Genomic DNA, 25,334 nt, shown 5'->3' with positions numbered 1-25,334 from the left:
CACAGGGCTCTACTTCATTTGACTCATCTAGTCTCCCATCACAGTGTTCTGGTGCAATCGGACAATCTTGCAGCGTTTTACTATGTAAACAAACAGGGAGGAACAAGATCTCCACTGCTGGTGAAAGAATGCCAAGTCCTGATGAATTGGGCAGAGGAACATCTCCTGGACATCCATGCAGTCCACATGAAAGGGTCATCCAATGTCACAGCAGACTGGTTGAGCCAACACCAAATTCAATCTGCGGAGTGGAGTCTGCATCCGGAGTCATTTGCTTGGATAGTGAAGAATTTCGGCCTTCCAGAGATAGATGTTATGGCAACAGCAGTCAACAAGAAGCTACCAGTGTATGCCTCTCTCAACAGGAAGGACTCTCCAGATGTTCTAGATGGTCTCTCCTTCAAATGGTCCAGCCAATTCCTGTACATCTTTCCACCGCTTCCTCTGGTGACGAGAGTGCTGAGGAAGATCCAGGAAGATCAAGCCCATGCGATCGTAGTACTCCCATTTTGGCCCAGGAGGGCTTGGTTTCAGCGCGCGTGGGAACTTTCGAGAGGGAGATACGAAGAAATTCCCTTCCGCAGGGATCTCCTCAGCCAGAACGGCCTGCTTCACCCCTCTCTGGAAACCTTGAAACTCACGGCCTGGGAGATGACAGGCAGACCCTGAGAGACAAAGGTCTAGCGGATGATGTAGTTGACATTCTTCTGTCATCTAGAAGACCTTCTACCATTAAAGTGTATGACAGAATCGCTGGCATTTTCAAATCGTGGTGTTCACAAAATAATGTTTCTACATCTTCAGTACCGGCAGTGCTAAAATTCCTTCAAGAAGATTTTAAGAGGAATTTGAAATTTAATACCTTAAAGGTAAATTTTTTGGCAATCAACTATGTGTATGAAGGTCGTTTTTCCAATCAGATCTTGATTAAAAGATTTTTCAGGGCAATAAAGAACTTACGACCTACAGTCAAGAAGACTATTGCTTCTTGGGATCTTTCATTGGTGCTGGATAGCCTAACATTACATCCATTTGAACCCATAGAAGAAATGGACATTAAATTCCTCTCATGGAAAGCACTGTTCCTGGTAGCTATCTCTACAGCAAAAAGGATAGGTGAAATCCAAGCATTTTCCTGCAGACCTCCATACCTGAGAGTCAGTCAAGGTTGTCTCATACTGCGCACTTCCCAAGGTTTCCTTCCAAAGGTACCATCATCATCTAATATATCTCAAGAAGTGTTCCTGCCATCATTGTGCGAAGATCCTCAAGGAAGAGAGGAGAAAAGATTAAATCGCCTCGATGTCAAAAGAACGATTTTGTCTTACCTGGAAAAGACACAACAGTTCCGTCTATCGGATTAGTTATTCATTCAGTTTCAAGGCCCGAATAAGGGTAAAACAGCTTCTAAAGCTTTCCTAGCTAGATGGTTGAAAGATGTGATCTCCTTTTGTTATACCAACCAAGGGCTTCAACCTCCGGCAGGTATCAAAGCTCACTCGACCAGATCCACTGCCACCTCGTGGGCTCACCTGGTGCAAGTCTCATTGGATGATATTTGCAGGGCGGCTTCGTGGTCAACTCCCAACACATTCATCAAGCATTATAAAGTGGATGTGATCACCAATAAGGAGGCGTCCTTTGGCAAAAGAGTGCTGGAAGTGGCTGCTTCTTTATGACCCTCCCTATTTTCATGATTGCTTTTCTATCCCAATTGTTTTCCTGTGCTGCCGTAGGACGAATAGAAAGTTTAAATTTACTCACCGAAATTTCTTCTTTCTATGAGTCCGTAGGCAGCACAGCATCCCGCCCTATTAAAATTGTGTTATTGCTGCATAATTAACTTGTGTGGTGTCCTTTCTGGGATCTTCTTATAGCAGGGTAATTAGGGCAAGGTATGGTCACCTGTTCAAGCTCTAATTGTTTGTTTCTTCTGCCTAGTAGGATGAAACTCATGATAACCAAATTGTTTTCCTGTGCTGCCTACGGACTCATAGAAAGAAGAAATTTCGGTGAGTAAATTTAAACTATTTGTTTCATTCTCAAAACTTTTGGTCATGACTGTACCTTTCATTCTGGCATAGCCACATGTCAGATGTTTGCATAAGTGGGGGTCTGGGAGCTAAGACCTTTACCGATCACTAAAATGAAGGGATAGATGTACTCAGCAGTGCAATTATAATGGGAGCCTATGGAACTTCCGGTTGATGTGATTATTGGAAGATCCACTGCCACTTTACTAGTTAGAGTGGAGATGAAGGGCCAGAGTGCACACTGCAAATCACTTCTGCCCCTTCATTTTATCAATCGTCAGGGGTTTCAGAACCTGGACCCCCACTGATTCAAACTTCTGACATGTCACTATGATCTATACAGAAGTTTGTTTAAATGATAGGTATGCTTTAAAGAGGACCTGTCACCCCGGCTTCCGGGGCAGAACCCTTCCAGGAAGAGATAAGTATTCGGGGCTCCATCGGGGGGTCGGGTGGGCTATGCCCTGGCAGCCGGAGTGACAGTTTTTCTTTAAAGGACAACTCCGGCAAAAATTTTTTTTTTGGCTTATTTAACACACATTACAAAGTTATATAACTTTGTAATGTGGTTAAATACCCGGTCTGGCCCCCTTCCCCCACTTTCCGACTCCCAACCCCCCACCCCGGAAGTTAAAGAATGTATACATTACCTATTACGGTTGTCACGGTCCTCTTCTCCCGGGCGGCATCTGGTGACGGGTGACGTCAGAGCTGGGGGGTGGTCCGGGTCTTCTTCCTCTTCGGCATCTTCATTGAGAGTGAATGGGAGAGAAAAGGCTGCTGGTGCACATGCGCACCAGCAGCCTTTTCATTGGCTGGAGCGCATCACATGGCTTCCAGCTTGCTCAGCCCTGATTGGCTGAGCTTGCTGGAAGCCATGTGATGCGCTCCAGCCAATGAAAAGGCTGCCAGTGCGCAAGCGCACTGGCAGCCTTTTCTCTCTCATGGACCCAGAAGAAAGAGACATCGCTGGACAGTGGACGCAGGTGACGGTGAGGCGGACGGCGGGCGAATGGAGTGGCGATCGTCACCGGAGGGATGGTGAGTATGGTGTCTGTGTGTGTCTGTGTTTTTTTTTGGGGGGGGGGTCCCGCCAGAGTTGTCCTTTAAGGCCCTTTACCACTTTGCTCAATGGTTCCAGGGCCAGGCAGCGAGAGTGAGAACAGACAACATGGTGTCTGTCTACTAATATATTTAAAAACGGGTGGACCCAATCGAGAGCCTTTCTAGCAAAAGTGGGGAAGATCCTGAATTGGGCAGAGTTGAAGATACCCTGGTTATCAGCTGCCTTTATAAAGGGAACTCAGAATATTCTAGGCAACTGGTGATTTCCAGGGGATTGTTCCTTGAATCTGGAAATTTTCAATTAAAATATGACCAGATAGGGAATCCTGGAAATAGATCTAATAGCAACACAGGTGAATGTCAAGGTTCTGTTCCCTGCATCAGAAATTTCAACAAAGCTTACATATTTCTTCCCAAAGGTAATGATGAAGATCAAATAGGATCAATCTTTAGACTGTTCACTGTGTGGTAAAACACATGCTATCTGTGTGCCTCAAGTCAATATGATTACAATATATAGCTCATAGCTTTTATTTTACTACTTAAAAAAAAAAAAAAACTTTTTTAAAATAAGAGTGCTTAAAATTGCTATATTCTGACCCTTATAACGTTTAGATTTTTTGGTCTATGGTTTTTTTTTGAGGGCTTGTTTTTGTGCCATTATCTGTAGTTTTCATCGGTACCTCATGTGCTTATATTTGGCTTTTTGATCACTTATTTTTATTTTTTGGATGTGATGTAACAAAAAATTGGAAAGAAGCCCATTTGCCTGTCAATCACTGTTGCAGAGCGTACTGACAGGCAGAAAGCCGTCAGCAGCATGCGCTGTATTAAACATTTTACTGGGATAGGGTGGGTTCACACTACGGAATTCTCGCGTCACTTCTGTGTCAATACTTTTGGCGGATAGCGGAATAAGCCGGCCCATAGAATGGTGTCTATGGAGCCGGCGGAAAGGCGTGCGGCCGTGCGAGCGGACAGCCGACCGAATTCCGTGGAGTTTATCCGCGAGAATTCCGTAGTGTGAACCCACCCATATGCAGTTAACAAGCAAGCAACCCCCGACATGGTAGGAGACCTGCCTTCAAGATCTGTGTAGCGTTTCTGGGAGCTTAATCAGCACAAGTGTGCTGATCGGTTCCCTTTAACAAAGCAATGACAGGTAAACCCATCATCCATCGTTAAGAGGTTAAAGGGGTTGTGTCATAAAGCAAAGGAGGTAAAATCAGACGTGTACCAAATACATATATGTTAAGGAGTACAAATGTGCTGTTTTTAGTAAAGTTAGTTTTATCACAGTACTGCTTTTGTCTCCCGTGGATCTTTAGACTTGCAGGTTTCTTTTCTAAACTGGGACCCTACTGTTGCCATGCCACAGTGCACAGATTTTCCCACAATCCCACAATTTTTATTTATATAGCGCCAACAGATTCTGCAGCACTTTACAATTCAGAAGACTGCAACTAAGGGCCCTATTCCACCGGACGATTATCGTTCAGATTATCGTTAAATCGTTCGAATCTAAACGATAATCGTTCGGTTGAAATGCAGTTAACGATTAACGACTGAACGAGAAATCGTTGATCACTTTATAAGACCTGGACCTATTTTTATTGTTGCTCATTCGCAAAACGTTCGCATTGAATAAGACATCGTTCGGTAGTTTGCAATAGATACGAACGCAATAGCGAAGAAAAACGATCGCAATTACGATCATAAGTAACGATTATCGTTCCATGGAACTGAGTGAACGTTTTCAGGTCTTTTGCAATAGCGGTCGTTTGAGATCGTGAATCGTTAACGATTATGCAAACGATAATCGCCCGGTGGAATAGGGCCCTAATGCCCCTATTCCACGAGTCGTTTGAAGGAGCAAACGAGCGCTATTAGCGCTCGTTTGCTCCTCGTTCCCCGCTCGCTGCCGCCGCTATTCAACGCGGCGTCAGCGAGCGGGTGAGTACGGGAGGGGCGGTGGGGAGCTGCGGGGGGGCTGCCCGGGGGATCGCTGATCGTCCGGGCAGCCCATAGGATACAGCAGCGCCTGCTGCCGATGCTCCTATTCAACGGAGCGACGGCAGCAGATCGCTGCTATATCAGTCGCTTGTTTTTCAACATGTTGAAAAACAAGCGACTGCAACGATCAGCCGACATGAACGATGTCGGCTGATCGTTGCACTCTATTCCACGGGACGAATATCGTTTGTAGCGGTCGATATCGGCCGAATATGAACGATATTGCTCCTCTAAACGACCCGTGGAATAGGGCCTTAAGGGTCCATTTACACAGAAAGATTACCTGACAGATTATCTGCTAAAGATCTGCTAATAGACTATAAACAGAGATCAGGTCATAAAGGAAAGCCTGAGATTTGTCTTCTTTTCAAATCCATTCCTGTCTTTGGCTTCAAATCTTTGGCAGATAATCTGTCAGATAATCTTTCTGTGTAAATGGACCCTTAGAGACTCTGTCAATAGGTTTATGCAGCCCTATCTACGGGCAGCATAAACTAGTGACAGAGAAGCTAAACAGAATGATGTATCACTTACATTGTTCTGGGCAACTGATTTGGAGATATCCTCCTAAATAATATGAACAATAAGAAGTCCTCTCTATTATGTGCATAAGCCCAGTAGTCCTGGATATTCATGAGAAGCAGGAAACTCCGCCCACCAGCTGCTAATTGGCAGTAATCTATCCATCCTGTGTATAGATAGTCAACTGTCAATCAGCAGCAGGGGGAGGGGTATGGCAAGAATCCTATTCTGCATATTAGGAGAACGGCAGAACAAAATGATATAAGTAATACACCGATCTAACTAAGTAATTTTACTTGCTCTGCGCATACAACTGGTCAAATCTTAATGCACAAGTGGAACTAGCATAACACTGTAACCATATGTCTAGTACTGACCTCCGTACTGATGTTCCTCCGTCCATGTTTAGATCAGTCAGCGGCATAGACTGTGCGGTGAAAGGATCTTGTATAAAAAAAAGTGTAGTTGACTATGCTTTCAATATCATAATATAAAAAAAAATTCCCATGTGATGCCCACAATACCACAGTTACCCAAAAGGACAGATCACTTATAGCACTGGTGTCCAACCAGCATTTTAAAGGACAACTCCCATGAAAAACCTTTTCCCAGTAATTGAAGCACATTACAAAGTTATATAACTGTGTAATATGCTTCAATCACCTATCTGCCTCCCTTCCGTCTTTTCCCCCCTCAACCCCCCACCAGGAAGTGCACTAAACTCACACATACCTAATTACTGTCGTCACCAAGCTCTTCTCTCAGCTTCTTGTGACGATGAGTCATCAGCAGGAGGGCTGCTCTAGCTCCTGTTACACCAGCCTCCCCTTCCCCTGCCTTGTCAGGTGACTCAGTTTGCTCAGCTCCGATTGGCCGAACAACTGCAAGCCATCTGAGTCATGTCACTTGCTTATCTTCTCTCCAGTACTGACTAACAGCACATAGGCAGCCCCCCCCCCCCTCCCCTAATACTCTCTCCTGCTGCCGAGTGGACTCAGTGAGTGAAGGAGTCCTGTCACTTGTTTATCTTTCCTCCTTGACAGACCCCCGTCTTATCTCTCCTGCTGCCCTGACCTGATTGGGGACGGCCATTGTGCAGATGTCACTTTGCTATATACACTACATTGCAAAGTAAAAGTATGTGTGTGCAGCTTCAGTGCAGGGGCTGACAACCTGTGTGATTATACAGCAGCCTGACTGGAGAGAGAGAGGGGGTCATGTTTAGTGTATGATGGGAGTTGAAGTGAATTGAGGGGCAGGCACTTGCAACGTCACAGCAGCCAAAGTGCATCATGGGAAGCTGAAACCAGGAAGTAAGGGAGAAATGAAGACTGAGAATGAAGCTCAGGCTGTATGCAGACGGTGGGAAATTCAAACAGTAACAGCTCAGGAGGGATGATAAGTATATAAACTATGTTTCTGATTGTTTTCTTTTTTCTTAGCACGGGAGTTGTCCTTTAAGGCCGGGTTCACACACAGTATGACACCAGCCGTTCTGTGACATGGCCGTGTCACAGAACGGGCAGGGTCTGTGAAGTTCATCCGTACAAAACTGACATGTCTGTTTCTTCTGCAGCCGCAAGGAATCCCGGCCGGAGTGTATATACTCCGGCTGAGATTTTATAGTAATCAATGTAATCGGCAATTTCACTAAATAACGGCCGTGGTTGCGAACCTGCAACTAGGGACGTTTTTGTTTAATGCAATTATACGTAGTGTGAACCTAGCCTATAGGTGTATACAGCGGGAACGCCCTGTTCTTACACGCAGGGGCGTAGCTAATGTCTCCTGGGCCCTGGTGCGAGAGGCCAACTTGGGCCCCCCCCCCTCCTTTCACGACCAAGTGATGCTATTGTTGTGTGTGTGTGTGTGTATATATATATATATACATATATACACAGTGGTGCCTTGGATTATGAGCATAATTCGTTCCAGGACCGTGCTTGTAATCCAAATCCACTCTTAAACCAAAGCAAATTTTCCTATAAGAAATCATGTAAATGCAGACAATTGGTTCCACACCCCAAATATATTTATTATTCTGTACTGTACAGTAATGAAGAGGATGGGAAACACAAGGGCTGACAGAGACTGCAGGGAGCATGAAGGAATGAGCAGGGCAGATGTGGGCACAGTATAGCAGCACTCTCTGTCCGGGGAGAGAGGGGTTACAGCTATGGAGAGATTACCCCCCCACACACAGTCCTGTCCCCTGATGTAAGCCCCACCCTGAAGGGGATCTGCTATGATTTGGAAGGTGTTTAGAGTACAGTGCTGTAGACCCCGCTATGCAGGCCATGCCCCTTCTCCACTCGCGCTCCCACCCAATACAGGAAGTTCTTAAACCAAAGCAATGCTCTTAAACCAAGTCGCAATTTTGAAAAACTGTGAGCTCTTAAACCAAAACGCTCTTAAACGAAGTTACTCTTAAACCAAGGTACCACTGTATGTATATATATATATATATATATATATATATATACACACACACACACACACCAAGACAGATATTACCTATTACCGCCATACTGTTACCGACCAAATCCTGTATACTGAGACCAATATTACCAGTAATACCAGTATATAGGGAGGAAACATTACCGCCACACCACAACCACTACCATCACCACCATATTGTTACTGACCAAATCCAGTATACTAAATCACCTCATCCAGTCATATAGAGGTGGCCCCAGCTCTACACAGGCTCTATACACCATATACATTACAGTGCAGTTATATCAGGTGACTCACAGGGGGACGTCTTCTCTGATCAGAGTTCTTTCCTTTTCATCATCTTCTCCATCCGTCCTGGGCCGTTATGAGAACTTCTCCGAGCCACGAATCCACAGAATCTGCCAGACAGACATATTAGGCTCCACACTCTGACACCATCTCCATCTCTCTACACACTGCACATCTGTACTGTCCCCTTTACACCCTCATTTAGTGGGTAGCCCTGACTCTATGTGACCTCCTAATAATATATGCCCCCCTCTGTGTATTCCCTCTCCCCCTATGTTGCCCCCCCCCAAATAGATGGCCCCCTCTACCCCCTCCCTTATAGATGGCCCCCTCTACCCCCTCCCTTATAGATGGCCCCCTCTACCCCCTCCCTTATAGATGGCCCCCTCTACCCCCTCCCTTATAGATGGCCCCCTCTACCCCCTCCCTTATAGATGGCCCCCTCTCTCCTCACCCTCCCTTATGGATGGTCCCCTCTCCCCCCACCCTCCCTTATGGATGGCCCCCTCTCCCCCCACCCTCCCTTATAGATGGTCCCCTCCCCCCCCTCCCTTATAGATGGTCCCCTTCCCCCCCCTCCCTTATAGATGGTCCCCTTCCCCCCCCTCCCTTATAGATGGTCCCCTTCCCCACCCTCCCTTATAGATGGTCCCCTTCCCCACCCTCCCTTATAGATGGTCCCCTCCCCCCCCCCCCTCCCTTATAGATGGTCCCCTTCCCCCCTTCCCTTATAGATGGTCCCCTTTCCCCCCCTCCCTTATAGATGGTCCCCTTTCCCCCCCTCCCTTATAGATGGCCCCCTCCTTCCCCCCCACCCTCATAGATGCCCCCCTCCTTCCCCCCCACCCTCATAGATGCCCCCCTCCTTTCCCCCCACCCTCATAGATGGCCCCCTCTTTCCCCCCACCCTCATAGATGGCCCCCTCTTTCCCCCCACCCTCATAGATGCCCCCCTCCTTCCCCCCCACCCTCATAGATGCCCCCCTCCTTCCCCCCCACCCTCATAGATGCCCCCCTCTTTCCCCCCCACCCTCATAGATGCCCCCCTCCTTCCCCCCCACCCTCATAGATGCCCCCCTCCTTTCCCCCCACCCTCATAGATGGCCCCCTCTTTCCCCCCACCCTCATAGATGCCCCCCTCCTTTCCCCCCACCCTCATAGATGGCCCCCTCTTTCCCCCCACCCTCATAGATGCCCCCCTCCTTCCCCCCCACCCTCATAGATGCCCCCCTCCTTCCCCCCCACCCTCATAGATGCCCCCCTCTTTCCCCCCCACCCTCATAGATGCCCCCCTCCTTTCCCCCCACCCTCATAGATGGCCCCCTCTTTCCCCCCACCCTCATAGATGCCCCCCTCCTTTCCCCCCACCCGTACAGGCTGATAAAAAAACAAAACTTAACTCACCTGACATCGCGCTCCCACGTTGATCCTCACTCCTTCGATCTGTCCCCGGCTGCTGCGCGGCTGTCGCGTCTTATCCCCGGCAGCGCGCGCATCCCAGAACTCCCTGCGCGCCGGAAACCGGAAGTCAGGGCCCAAGGCGCGCAGGGAGTTCTGGGACGCGCGCGCTGCCGGGGGTAAGACGCGACACCCCCGGCAGCCGCGCAGCAGCCGTGGGAAAGACGGAGCCAGACTCTTGTGACCGCAAGCAAAACAATGCTTGCGGTCACAAGAGTGACTGATCGGGGGGCCCCGCGGGCCCCCCTTGTGGCGGGCCCGGTCGCGGCGGCGACCCCCGCGACCACGGTGGCTACGCCACTGCTTACACGCTAACTGCAAGACAGGAACATAGCCCTAATGTAGTCCTTGTCCTCTTCTCTCCATATAAGGCCATGGTCACACCCAGTGTGGTATTTGAGGCAAAATCTGCACATTTTTTCAAAAATTAATTCTATTTGTAAGCATTCCCTTGGTATAAAGGAGAGTAAGCGAGGAGCCGTATTTGGAGCCGTTTTCCTGACTGTATGCAGCTTTGTGCCTGCCTGATCATGCCCTATAGCTGCATGTTTCCCTGTATGGGTCCTAACATACAGGCAGTGTAATCCAGAAGAGGTGTTCTCCCATCTAGGATGACCCCCTCCGGTCTAGGCTCCATATCTGCACCAAACAAATGAGAGAACACTTCCTAAATATAGATCTTGTGTAACCATCCATCTGTATGTGTCTTCGGTGTAATCTTACCTAAAATGCCTATATTGTATAGCGGCTGATGGCAGGAATAGATGTCAATGTATCGGCTAAGTGCAGGAGGCACTACTTCAGCTCAGCACATTCGCTTTTTCGATTAGTTTGTCCATAACGTTACTCCGTACAGCACGTGTCTAGGGGGCGTGGTCACCTGTGTAAACTTGCATGGTGGGACTAGTGGAAAGTTTAGTGAGTGAGTGGCAGCTGCGCGCGCTCTCTTCATTCGGGCAGAGTCAGCGTGGTGCCGGGTGAGTGAGCGAGCTGCGGGGCCGTTGGGAGTGTGGGCACGGACTGGTGCCAGCTGTTGCCGCCCTGTAGCCGTGCGTGGCCCTTGCCTTCCGCTGGCTGTGTGAGGGGAGAGGAGGGCTGCCACTGCACGGGAGCTCCTGTAATGTGTAATGCTGGAGCAGAGGAGACGCGCCTGACAGATCCCTTCTTATAGCCGCACTCATCTTTCACTTTCAGTGTAGAGTGAATTGTTGCTCATCTCTCCACACAGGTTTGGCCAGGATATTCCCTGTGATACAGTTACATCACTCGGGGTAAGTGTGTGCCCTGTCTGCTTGGGCCCCTATACAGTGGCATGTATTGGTTACTGATCCGCAATGTGGGTTTCATGTGTGGTGATTGTCGCGCTAAAATGTGGCTCGTGGGGAGCGCCTGCGCGGCGAGTTGGGGCTCGTGGGGAGCGCCTGTGCGGCGAGTTGGGGCTCGTGGGGAGCGCCTGTGCGGCGAGTTGGGGCTCGTGGGGAGCGCCTGTGCGGCGAGTTGGGGCTCGTGGGGAGCGCCTGTGCGGCGAGTTGGGGCTCGTGGGGAGCGCCTGTGCGGCGAGTTGGGGCTCGTGGGGAGCGCCTGTGCGGCGAGTTGGGGCTCGTGGGGAGCGCCTGTGCGGCGAGTTGGGGCTCGTGGGGAGCGCCTGTGCGGCGAGTTGGGGCTCGTGGGGAGCGCCTGTGCGGCGAGTTGGGGCTCGTGGGGAGCGCCTGTGCGGCGAGTTGGGGCTCGTGGGGAGCGCCTGTGCGGCGAGTTGGGGCTCGTGGGGAGCGCCTGTGCGGCGAGTTGGGGCTCGTGGGGAGCGCCTGTGCGGCGAGTTGGGGCTCGTGGGGAGCGCCTGTGCGGCGAGTTGGGGCTCGCGGGGAGCGCCTGTGCGGCGAGTTGGGGCTCGCGGGGAGCGCCTGTGCGGCGAGTTGGGGCTCGCGGGGAGCGCCTGCGCGGCGAGTTGGGGCTCGCGGGGAGCGCCTGCGTGGCGAGTTGGGGCTCGCGGGGAGCGCCTGCGCGGCGAGTTGGGGCTCGCGGGGAGCGGCTGCGCGGCGAGTTGGGGCTCGCGGGGAGCGGCTGCGCGGCGAGTTGGGGCTCGCGGGGAGCGGCTGCGCGGCGAGTTGGGGCTCGCGGGGAGCGGCTGCGCGGCGAGTTGGGGCTCGCGGGGAGCGCCTGCGCGGCGAGTTGGGGCTCGCGGGGAGCGCCTGCGCGGCGACTTGGGGCTCTGCAACATTACGTCACAATGTTCTGTTGCTGAAATAGCATGTTGTCGCAGTGCTGATGGTCACAGCAGGATTTCTGCAGACAGTCATGTTGTGATCACAATAACTTGTGACTCGTTACATTCACCTTCATTAGGTGCGTAGCATCACTGCCATGCTGAGCCACAGCGTGCATGCCTCTTCCCTCCTGGCCTTCATTGACTGAATTAAAGGGCTGATCCTCCATCCTTGTAGGTCAGTTAGTCAAGGAAAGGAGAGGTAAATGGGAGGAGGCATGCATGCTGTGGCTTACCATAGCTTCTGAGGCCCTTCAGCAGCTTCCAAGAAAAAAATGCTATTGTATAACTCTGCAAATAAGCAAAGACAAAACATTGTTTTATCTCCCTATCTGTCTCATCCCGATGCGAGTATGTATGACATCTGCTGTGGATACAGTGTGTGAACCCACCCTTAGGCCCCTGTTCACACTGAGCAAATGAGGCGGAATCCCGCGGCAGAGCTCTGTGAGTGAATGAGAGGGCACGTGCTTCTCTGCTGCCGCCGCTCTCTTCTCGAAGTGACATGTCATCTCTTTGTGCGGAGAGGGGAGGAAGCGGAGCGGGGCGGAACTCTGCCGCATTTGCGCAGTGTGAACAGGGGCCTAAGGGTGGGTTCACGCACTGTATCCACAGCAGATTTCATGCTGTGAGTTTGCAGTGAAATGGGCAGTGGATACAATTCCTGTAATTTTCAAGAGTACTTACATACTGGCAGCGGGATTACAATCCTGCTGCGAGTATGTAAATGCCTTCCCTCTTAACCCCCCACCCCTGGGAACATACTTTGAGGCCCTATTACACAGAACGATCAGCCATATTCGGCCGATAACTGTTACGTGTTATAGAAGGCAACGATCAGCTGATATGAACGATGTCGGCTGATTGTTGCAGTCATTTGTCTTTCAACATGTTGAAACTGAGCACAGCGTGATTCCGCGGGGGAGAGCTCCGCCGCGGAATTCCGCTGCATTTGCTCAGTGTGAACGGGGCCATAATGTAAAAAGTCCCAACAGCATCCAGCGTAGTGAGAAAGTCTTCAAAGCTTTATTGCATAATCAAGTACAAGTGAGGTACATTTCGAGCCATGTTTCTTCATCAAGCATACGTTAGGCATTTGTAAGTGGTGCGATATCTATAGTGTAACACACATCAATAAGCATTGCACTGGAAAGCCTGTGAAAGAGAATATAAAAACATGGAAAATTAATTGAAGTATCTCCTCATAGGAAATAATCCAAAATAAGGCAATCCAACCACAACTGTATGTATATAAGGTAGCAAATATGAATAGTCTATACATCACCCAAAGTAGTTTGCAGAAATGTAGTATATAAAGAGATCCGTAACACAGTACATAACAATATTCCCTCCAGGACTAGCATTTGACTAGTGGCAGAGGAAGAAGGAGGCGAATAACCATCAGTGATCCTGCTGGAGAAGCTGAGCAGGATAAAGGAGGACAGAACACCTGTGAGCAGCGTGATGGTAAATAGCACCAACATAACACTGTCCATAGCACGCTGTCAGCGGAACACTAAATGGCAAGTATTCTGATGGCAGCGCGATGTTTATTGCCATCACCCTGACCAGGTACTGAGGCTGAAACTCTGCCTCACTGGAGGGGACTGGGTACAGTCTCTTACTGCTGTGGCTGCTCTCCAGCATTCCGCCATTTATATGTACTGTGCTATTTATCTCCATACTGTATATTATACTTTTGTAAACAGCTTTGGGTCATGTATAGACTATTAGTTCATATTTGCTCCCTTGTATATAAGCAGTTATGGTGTTGGATTGCCCTACCATATTTTGGATAATTTCTAATGTGTTGCTTGAATTTATTCTGTGTTTTTTTTTTTTTTTTTATATTTGCCCCCCACCCAGCTTTCCCATTGTAAATTATGGTGAGTTTACTCAGATTTATTTGACAGATTTGAAGCCAAAGCCAGGAACAGACTATAAACAGGTCATAAAGGAAAGGCTGAGATTTCTCCTTTCCGTATCCATTCCTGGCTTTGGCTTCAAAAATCTGTCAGATTAATCTGTGTAAATGAACATTGATTTATATATTCATCACTACTTACACCTGCCTTTATGTATGCTTGATAAAGACTCATTTGGGTCATAACGTTGTATTTCAGCTTGTACTTGATGATATTTTTTTCAACCTATTGGATGTGATTGGGATACATTGGATACTATATAGGTTGAGACGCCTTCACTTGGGATTTTTGTTGAGCTGGCATGTATCATCCTACTACCTTGCCAATAGCAAGATAATCCATGGTGCTGCTGGACTTTGTCACAGAAATTTTTGATCAGTTGAAGTTTTACTGCTGACAGCACCACCAATCAGGAGAATGCCCTAGTAGAATCATGCTGTACACATTTCACTCCCCAGCTTGTAGAGTAGTGAATGACACAGGAAGTAAAGCCTGCTATCATGTGCCTCTCCTATCTCGAAACTGCCCGAAAAAAGTGCAGAGGATGAAGGTAAGGAACTTGCCTTCCTCCTTAGTGCCCTGTGTGACACAGGGACATAGCAGGTTTGATTCGTTTAACCTGCTGATAGTTTTGCTTTAAATTTATATCACGTACACGAATATGGTGGCAGCTGTCTTGCAGTTTTTAGCAGCATTTAATGATTAGCAGCAAAGCCCATGAGCATAAACACAATGAACATTTCCAGACCCATTTATTCATTTGTCAGCTTTCACTGTAATTCTGTGCAGATCCTGCAGCCTCCCCCTCATCATCGACAGGACAGGAAGTCTCTATTTAATAGTAGGCCTATTGGACAGCCGAAAAGAAATTACCAAAAACTCGTAACTATATATGTAACATAAAGTTTTATTAACAATAGGTCATATTCTGATGACACATTACCTTTAAGTGGCACGGTCATGGAGGGTTATTTTCATACTGAGTTAATGTGGTGGAATTCCGTTGCGGATCCCCACCTGCTTCAGTGTCAGACGGCATCTCTATAGAAAGGCTCGCTCGCCTCTGCTCTACTCCACTCAAAGAATTGACATGAGTAGAGTGGAGGTGTGCGAGCTCTCCCATAGAAATGCCGACCAATGTGTGAACATACCCTAACCCTAGCCTTGGGCTGTCAGTAAATGAGGGTGGATCTCGGTCATTATTGCCTTCTCGAGGCCCAGTCATAAAAAATATTTGGATCGTTCGGCTGCTGTCCACACGTTTCCCATTACATGGTGCAATGTGCCGCCAGTGACTTTATGGCATAATGGCCAGATCAGCTGACGATTGAGCTGATTACTAGCCTTGTATAGCTGAAGTTCTCGTCATGTAGTAAGGCCCTTAGGTTGTATGTTTTGCTCATTTTGGTTGCTGATGTTCATTTCAGACAATGCCAGCCTCCTGTGACTCTTTAGTGGACGACATTGAAGACATTGTCTCAGTAACAGATCCAAAACCCCATGATCGTCAGTTGGCAAGACAAAGTATTGTTCCAAGGGTGCGAAAAAGAAATAGAGACAATATTCTGGAAGAGCCACCAAAAGACAGGTATGTTTGTTGCATGTTGTGTGAGAAAACTATACTTCCAGGTCCTAGTAAAGGGAATGCATCTCTCTAAAGGAAACCTGTCAATAGTTAACATACTGCCTGAGCCCCAAGCCAATGTGGCAGACCCCAGCGGCATCCCTATTCCACTGGCTTTGATTAAATGATCTTTCCCGAAATGAGCATAGGAGGACATAGAAACCAAGACAAATGTTGGAAGAAAAAGACCACTGGGTCCATCTAGTCTCTTAGTATTTCCTTTCTTATTATCTTTAAGTTTAAATTCGGTTAATTCGGATTTACCAGCCACATCTACTGGAAGTTTGTTCCAAATATCTACTACTCTTTCAGTAAAGTGATACATTCTCATGTTTCCAATCTGCCTGTCAATTACCCCCGTAGACATGCAGAGAGCCGTGACTAGCCATGGCACTGACATCGCCCTGATGAGTTCACGGATCTCACCCTGCCTCGCAAGGGATTAAACATTTTTTTACTAGGAAATGAAGCTACAGAGCCAGCAACCCCTGACATGTTAGGGAGGCTGGTCTTGCGTGGTCAGTGCAGCGTCCCTGGGAGCCCAGTCAGAACAAATGTGCTGATTGGTTCCCTTTAAAGAGTCACTGTTTTTTTTTTTTTGTTTTTTGTTTTTTTTGCAGAAATCAATAGTCCAGGCGACTTTAAGAAACTTTGTATTTGGGTTTATTAGCCAAAAATGCCATTATCTGCATTTAAAAAGCCTTTTCTCAGGTCCCCCCTTCCTCCTCTTTTCCGTCCACTGCAAAAAATCAGGAAATTGTGACTTGTTGCATCAGATGTACCCAGTCTGGTCTAGAGAGAGGGGAGGGGGGAGGAGGAAGGAGGGAGTTAGCCGACAGCAGAAAGCTGATAACAAAGTATTACACAACACAGAGCTGGGTGACAGCTGTAATCAGAGCTCAGAGAGGTCAGTGGTGACTGTCAGAGGATATAGAGGGTGAGGTATTTGTAGATTAACTCTTTGTCCTGTTTTGGTCTCTTATTTCGCTCTCTCCATAGGAGAACAACGAAGACGGGGGAGAGCTTCAAACTGCTTTTTCATGATAAAAATGAGTTTTTTGGCTAATAAACCTAATTACAAAGTTTCTTAAAATTGCCTGGAATATTGATTTCTGCAAAAAAAAATTCACGACAGCGACACTTTAAGCACATAAGTTTTCGTTTTTTCCTCCCCTCCTTCGAAGTGCCATAGAGCTTTAATTTTTAAACCTACAGGGCTATTTCCCCCCCCCCCTTCTTTCTCTTCACTTTTTTTCCAGCAGTTCTTGTGCTTTTGTTTGCATTTCTCCTTGACGCCTCATTTATTTTAATATTGTTATATTCTATTAGATCATACAATTATACACGATACAATATATATTTTTGTGTTTTATATATAAAGCGGCAGCTGGGGGGGGGGGCTTATTTATTTTAAGCTTTAAGTGACACAGTCACCAGCTTTTTCCATTTTGACCTCTGTACACAGATGTAAAGGGTAAATTTTTCAGTTTTCATACCTTATTTTATATTGCATATCATGGTGCTTGTTCAAGTAAAAAGTGATCTTTTATCATCTGTGGATTGTACAATGTGGGCGGGGCTTTGCAGGGGCAGTAGCCCGCCCCTCCGTGATGTCAATGGCACATAGGCCTAGACCTTTAGGCCATCACTTCCAATGGCCGCAGAGGGGGCAGGGCCTATATGCCTATTATGTCATGGAGGGGGTGGGGCCACAATGACACCGTTGGTGTGGCTAAGTGACGCTGTGCCTGCAAAGTCCCACCCACATAGCATAGCACCCACAATCCGCAGATGATAAAGGATCACTTTACTGGAACAAGCACCATGATGTACACCTCTATAGAGAAGTCATAATGCAAAAAGAGGGTGACAGTGTTTAAGTCCCTCTAGGGGACTATTTCATGCAATCACTAGATTACATACACTGGTCAATGCTATGCCATTGCATAGCATTGATTAGTTTTATCTGCGATTTACACAAAGATTCTGCCTGTAGAAGACTCTATTAGAAGATGACAAAGCTGACTGTAAGTGATAGACAATCAGTCACAGGAGCGCAGCTCCTTTCACAGACAAATGCCACCATTTTGGCACTGAAGGGGTTGATGTAATAGTGAATTCACTTCATAGATCCTCCGGACCTTTTGACGTACCTATACATCGTGGGTCCCTAAAGCGTTAGAGTTTGTCCCGAGTTTTTCAATAAACTAGCATAGACTTCTGTGTGTGTTCTGTATACTCTTTCATTATTTCTAGGTGGTCTTGTGTTCTCAGGCTCAGTCACATGACCTGCTTGTGATTTTGTTTCTGTGATGTCCCATTCAGGATCTGTTTCAGTTTCCTGTTACACTAAATGTAATCACAGGTGGAGTCATCAGGTGGGTGGGGAAGGTGTCCTTCCCATTGGCTGACATCCCACATTGATCTGGGTCCTGCCCTAGTAGATGGAGCTAATATTGGAGCTCAATAGAAGCTGTAGCAGAAAGGGTGACATGACTGAGCAGGAGCTGATAGCTACCTTGTCGGTGGCCCACTGGTTAGCCTTGTGGTGCTGGACTCTAAGGGCCGGTTCACACTGAGCAAACACTGCGTCATTCTGCGGCGGAGCTCTCCGCCGCGGAATCCCGCTGTGCTCAGTGTCCTGCTTTGAGCGAATGGGAGAGTGCAGGCCTGTCTGCTGCCGCCGCTCTCCGCTCCAAGAATGACCGAGATATCCCGGTCAGAAGTCGGCACGTGCGCGCTCTGGAGAGAGGTCTGGCGTCCATATAGAATGAATGGAGCCGTGAGTGCGCTGCAGAGATGAGTCCGGCTCCATTCATTCTCTATGGATGCCAGACCTCTCTCCAGAGCGCGCGTGATGAGGTACGTATAAGGGGATCTAACTGGGGATCGGGAGCCTGTCACCCCGGCACGGGGGTGACAGGTCCTCTTTAAGGCAGGAGGGCATAAATGTACGCCCTGCCGCGATCCCGGGCTACTTAGCGGGCTCACGAGCTGAGCTCTCCCCATAACGGGTGAGGACCGCCTGCTATCTGTAGCCAGGCCTTCACCCACAATGGGGGGCGACCGTGATCTCGGGACGCCCGCCATTAACCCCTTAAATGTCGCGACCCTAAGGGGACTCAAAGTGTAAAATAAAAAGTCAATAAAAGTATTAAATGTTCAAAGCCCCTCCCCCAATAAAAGTGAAAATAAACCCCCCCCCCCCTTCCCATCTTATACATAAAAATGACGTTAATTAACACATATATACCGTAGCGTGCGTAATCATCCGATCTATTGAAATAAAACATTATTCCCGCACGGTTAACGGCGTGAACAAAAAGCAGTAAAAAAAACGCAGGGATTGCCTTTTTTAATTTTTTATGTGTAAAAAAAAAAAAATAAGTGATCAATACGTGTGATCTAAAAATTAATGTTACTAATAACTAGAGATCATGGCGCAAAAAATGATGCCCCATACGACCCTGTAGGTAAAAAAATAAAAGCGATATGAGTCTCAATGGGGCCATTTTTAAATATACCTAAATATAGTTTTACTGGTAATCAAAATAGTAAAATATTAAAAAACCTAGTAAACATGCATATCACTGTGATCAGACCATCCTATAGAATAAAGAAAAAAATGCTAGTTTTACCGTAAAATGCATTACGTAAACATGGAAGCCCCCCAAAATTTGCGGAATCACATTTTTTGACCCAAATTCACCCCATAAATGATATTTTTTGGGTTCTGTCATTCATTTTATGGCAGATTGAAAGATGCCATTACAAAGAACACCTGCTCCTGAAAAAAAACAAGCCATCTTATGGCCCTGTAGGTGGACAAATAAGAGTTATGGGTCTTAGAAGACGAGGAGGAAAAAAACGAAAACTCAAGTGACAAATGACCTGGTCCTTAAGGGGTTAATATAAGAAAAACCCACAATGAGTTCAGTAATAACTTAAATCAGACAAATGTAATAATAAACATGAAAATGAACAAATTCTATGAAAATGAACAAATGAAACTCATGAAATCGGCTTGGACAGAAATGATGGTACCTATGAAAATAATGTGACCAAAGGGACATTTTACATCAAGGTGTGTCCACTAATTATCACAGGTTTCTACAATCTTGTAATTAGTGAGTGGGCCTGTATATAGGGCTAAAGATACTCACTGTGCTGTTTGTTGACAGTGTATACTAGGGCTGGGCGATTTAATCAAATTCGATTTATTCGCCCAGAAAAACGAAAGATGCGGGCGGGCTGCTCGCATCCTCCAGCTACTGAAACAGAGCCTGAGGAGCGAGAGCGCACAGCAGCGTCTTATGCCCCCGCCCCCATAGCCGGACGTATACACACGCTCCATCCCGGCCCCACATGGAGGTCCCCAGAGAAGGCTGCAGGGACTGAACCATCGAGTGATAGTGTTGCTGCGGTTACTGTACCGCAGCCACACTCACCCGATGCTTCAGTCCTTGCAGCCTCCCCCGGGGACCATCCTGCTATTGGGGCGGGTAAGCTGCTGGGGGTATGTTTGGGCGGGAGGAGAGCGCAAGTGCTGGTGGTGTGTGCCTAGGCAGAGGGGGGTACACCAGGCTTGTTCCTCATACTCCTCCCCCCCCCCCCCCCCCCCCAGTCACCAAGTTCTCAAGGTTTCATGGGGCTCCATGCTCCTAGCTATGTCCTTGTACCTCATCTGTTCCTGTACTTCTACACACCCCTCATCTTTGCCTGTACTACTACACCCCTAATCTTTGCCTGTACTACTACTAATGCCCCCCTCATATGTTCCTGTACTACTAATACCCTCATCTGTATAGTGATGCACGATGCACCGAAATATCGATACTACTATCGATATTTCGGTCAGAAAAACTGTTCGATACCAGGATTTCCTGGTATCGATACTTCATGTTAATCTGCATAATAGCGCAGATTAACATGAAGTATGGTGCAGAGAACACGGCCGGCAGCTACCTGAGCGCCGGCCGTGTTCTCTGTGTGCCGCCCCCTGCCCCCTGGTATCCCCTCCTCCGCCCGCGAGCTCTCCGCTCCCGGCGGCGCCAAATTTAAATAGCCGGCACACAGCGATCGCTAGTGCCGGCTATTTGCAGGGGTCCTCAACTGGCGGACCGCGGTCCGAACCCGGACAGCGGAGGCCAGCTGTCCGGACCCCTGGTCAGACCTTCTAACCGCCCCGGATCCGGTCCGTCCCGCTCCCCACCGCACTGCCTCCCGCCCCATAGGCGTACTGTCCTTAGATGTCAGTACGCCTGTGGGGCTGGGGGCGGTGTCGGTCCGGTCCCCAGCTGATACGCGCTCTCTGGGGATGTCCCGGGGATTCCCCAGCAGAGCGCGCACCACAGACCTCAGTGTACGCTGCCGGCCTGTCCTTCCCGGAAGTGCAGGCCGGCGGCGTACGCTGAGGTCACTGATGCGCGCTCTGCTGGGGAATCCCCGGGACATCCCTACAGAGCGCGTATCAGCCGGGGGCCGGACCGACGGGAAGAGACGAAGACAGCCGCAGCGGGGAACGAGGTGCTAGGTGAGTTGTTTTTGTTATTTTTTTTTTCTGTCTGGGGGGCATCTATAAGGGGAGAGTGCACAGGTGGACTATATACTACAGGGGGGACCTCACAGGGGGCTATATACTACTGAGGGGGCTATATACTACTGGGGGGAGCGCACAGGGCGCTATATACTACAGGGGGGACCTCACAGGGGGCTATATACTACTGAGGGGGCTATATACTACTGGGGGGAGCGCACAGGAGATTATATACTACAGGGGGGACCTCACAGGGGCTATATACTACAGGGGGAAAGCACAAGGGGGGCTATATACTACTGGGGGGAGAGCACAGGGGCACTATATACTACTGGGGGGAGCTCACAGGGGGCTATATACTACTGGGGGGAGAGCACAGGGGGGCTATATACTACTGGGGGGAGCTCACAGGGGGCTATATATTACAGGGGGACAGCGCATGGGGGGGCTATATACTACAGGGGGGACCTCACAGGGGCTATATACTACAGGGGGAAAGCACAAGGGGGGCTATATACTACTGGGGGGAGAGCACAGGGGCACTATATACTACTGGGGGGAGCTCACAGGGGGCTATATACTACTGGGGGGAGAGCACAGGGGCACTATATACTACTGGGGGGAGCTCACAGGGGGCTATATACTACTGGGGGGAGAGCACAGGGGGGCTATATACTACTGGGGGGAGCTCACAGGGGGCTATATATTACAGGGGGACAGCGCATGGGGGGGCTATATACTACAGGGGGAGCTCACAGGGGGCTATATACTACAGGGGGGACCTCACAGGGGGCTATATACTACAGGGGGAGAGCACAGGGGGGCTATATACTACTGGGGGGAGCTCACAGGGGGCTATATACTACTGGGGGGAGCTCACAGGGGGCTATATACTACAGGGGGAGAGCACAGGGGGGCTATATACTACTGGGGGGAGCTCACAGGGGGCTATATACTACTGGGGGACAGCTCACAGGGGGCTATATACTACAGGGGGAGAGCGCACAGGGGGGCTATATACTACTGGGGGAGCAACAGGGGGCTATATACTACTGAAGGAGAGCGCACAGGGGGGGCTATACACTACTGGGGGAGCAACAGGGGGGCTATATACTACCAGGGCAGTCACCCCCTTTGTACCTAATATCAAAGGCCTGGTGAGAGAGAAAAAAATGCCAATTTTCCCGCTAATAAGCAGCAATTCTGTATATAAATAGTTGAACGTTTGTGACAAAGTAACAAAACACGTTTCCTACTGATGTTCAGCTCGGACCTTCACCTGACAATAGACCCCGGTAAGTGGACCTTCACTAAAAGTTGTTGAGTACCCCTGCCCTAAAGTGTAGATGCAGCTGTCATAACCGACAGCGGCATTTAACCCCTGCAGAGCCGCTTCATATGCAGCACGAGTCTGCTGCATATGGATCGGCCCCTCACTGCTAATGACTGCGGCCCGCAATCCCGCGGGCGGCAGTCATTCAACCATTCCAAACACGGGACCCGCCGGTGCTGCGGCAGCGGTCCCTTACACCTGCCAGTTCCCCAACCTCCGGGTCCACAATCCTGTCGCCGCCCCTACATTCCCGCGGGGCCCACCGATACAGTGGCACAACAACTCCCAGAATACCTTCTTGTGGGGAGTTGTTGTTCACAAGGAGGCATGCTGGGAGTTGTTGTGCCAGGAGGCTGCTAATGCATTACAACTCCCAGCAGCATACCTCCTTATGCACTACATCGCCCAGCATACCTCTTTGTGCACGAGGAGGCATGCTGGGAGTTGTAGTGCACAAGAATGTATGCTGCACAGAGTTGTGTCAGGAGCTGCACAACTGCAATTCCCAGCATACCTCCTTGTGCACTACAACTCCCAGCATACCTTCTTGTGGGGAGTTGCAAAGCACAAGGAATTATGCTGGAAGTTGTTGTTCACCAGGAGTTATGCTGGGAGTTGCAGTTGCGCGGCAGCAGCCTTTCAAAACATCCCAGCATACCTTCTTATGCACTACAACTCCTAGCATACCTCCCTGTGCACTACAACTCCCCACAAGAAGGTATTCTGGGAGTTGTTGTGCACAGGGAGGTATGCTTGAGGTTAGAGGGGAATAAAAAATTTTAAAAAAAGGGTTTTAAAATAAAACAAAAAATAAAGGTTCTAATAATCCCCCCTTTTCCCTTTTTTTAAAAAAAAAAAAGTAAAAAAAAAAAAAAAAAAAAAAAAAAAAAAAGAAGAACATACATGTATCCATTACATGTGAATTGTCCGAATTATAAAATGTAACAAAGTGATCAAGAAGTCACATAAATAAAAATGTTGTGCATGGGGGGGAACATATCTGTAGTCAGGGAAAAGGGAAATTATATTTGTATTTTTAAGTGTTTTTTTCTCAAACTTTTTATTTAGTATCGAATTGGTATTGAGTATCGACATCCGAAAGCTGGTATCGGTATCGAACTCAAAATTTTGGTATCGTGACATCCCTACATCTGTACTACTACTGATACACCCCTCATCTATACCTGTACTACTACACCCCTTATCCACTATGCCTCCACTACTACTCCCTACCTAGATGTAGGCACAAAAAATATCTCCTATACTATATGGGGGCACAGAGTTCATAGGGCACATATTTGGAAAAACTGCTTATATGGGGCACACAATGGGCTTGTGTACTACATAGGGAGGGGAGCACTGTTAAACTGGGAAGCAAAATAGTTGTTGAATCAAATGTCATTAAAATGGTATCTGATGCGGAAGGGAGAAAAATGTTCTGTTTATTAAGCAAAAAGAAGAAAAATAGCGATTTTATTTTTTTGCCATATCGCCCAGCCCTAGTGTGTACCACATTCAACATGGACCAGAGGAAGCGAAGGAAAGAGTTGTCTCAATAGATTAGAAAGAAAATTATAGACAAGGTTAAAGCGACTATGTACCCACAATCTGACCCCCCCCCCCCCCCCCCAAACTACTTGTACCTTCGGATTTCTGCTTTTAATCTAAGATCTGCCCTGTGCTCCGTTCTGCAGGTGATGCAGTTATTGTCCTAAAAAACAACTTTTAAACTTGCAGCCCTGGCCAAACGGGAGTATCTGTGCCCAAACTTTGCACCACCCCTCCGTCCCTCCTCCCCAACCTCTTCATTTATAGTAATGCCACTGGAACATTTTCTCCATTCTGAACATTGCACAGATGCTTAACGATCCAGCCCGTGTGCTGGGCTGACATAGGTGGGGAATAGGAGGCAATCTGCCTGGAGCATTCCTAATGATGAGGAAGGTGGGGAGGAGGGACGGAGGGGTGGTGCAAAATCAGGGCACAGATACTTCCGTTTGGCACGGGCCTGCAAGTTTAAAAGTTGTTTTTTTTTAGGACAATAACTGCATTACCTGCCGAACGGACCCCAGGACAGATCTTGGATTAAAAGCAGCTAACTGACGGTACAAGGGGTTTGGGGGTTTAGATTGTGGGTACAAAGTCGCTTTAAAAGACAATCTCCAAGCAGGAAGATCCATGGGACTGTAGCCAACCTCCCTGGACTTGGGCGCAGGAGAAAACTTGATGACAAATCAGAGAGAGAGATAATATGAAAGGTAACAAAAGAGCCAAGAAAAACTTATAAAGAAATTAAAGGGGAACTTCAAGCTCAAGGAACATCCGTGTCACACAAGCTCAAGGAACATCCGTGTCACACCATCCATCGTTGTTTGAGCCAAAGTGGACATCATGGGAGACTACCAAGGAGGACACCATTGTTGAAAAATAAAATAATAAAAAAGCCAGACTGGAATTTGCTAAACTACATGTTGACAAGCCACAATGCTTCTGGGGAAATGTACTATGGACGGATGAGACAAAAAGCAAACTTTTTGGCAAGGCGCATCAGATTTATGTTCACAGTCGGAAAAATGAAGCTTATAAAAAGAAGAGCACTGTCCCTACTGTGAACCATGGATTAGGCTCTGTTGTGTTCTGGGGCTGCTTTAATGCATCTGGCATAGGGTACAAAGAAATTTCAAGACTATTAAGTGATTCTAGAGAGAATGTGCTGCCCAGTGTCAGAATGTTTGGTCTCAATTGCAGGTCATGGGTCTTGCAACAGGATAATGACCCAAGAATGGCTAAAAGGAAAACATTGGACTATTGTGAAGA

At 48.1% G+C, this 25,334-nt stretch overlaps 1 protein-coding gene across 1 annotated transcript in view; it reads left to right on the top strand.

Moving 5' to 3' along the window:
* The first annotated feature begins 10,710 nt into the window (after positions 1-10,710).
* CDKAL1 (CDK5 regulatory subunit associated protein 1 like 1) overlaps positions 10,711-25,334 on the top strand; it is a 679,847-nt gene continuing 665,223 nt past the window's right edge. Inside the window, 3 exon segments of the mRNA XM_069957933.1 lie at positions 10,711-10,813; positions 11,065-11,107; positions 15,452-15,612. Of these exon segments, the coding sequence (XP_069814034.1) occupies positions 10,731-10,813; positions 11,065-11,107; positions 15,452-15,612 (287 nt within the window). The 5' untranslated portion in view covers positions 10,711-10,730.

This window comes from Dendropsophus ebraccatus, chromosome 2, assembly GCF_027789765.1.
Source record: "Dendropsophus ebraccatus isolate aDenEbr1 chromosome 2, aDenEbr1.pat, whole genome shotgun sequence".
Taxonomy (NCBI): domain Eukaryota; kingdom Metazoa; phylum Chordata; class Amphibia; order Anura; family Hylidae; genus Dendropsophus; species Dendropsophus ebraccatus.
The sequence above is the reverse complement of the archived record's forward strand: the minus strand, read 5'-3'. Positions and strand labels throughout refer to the sequence as shown.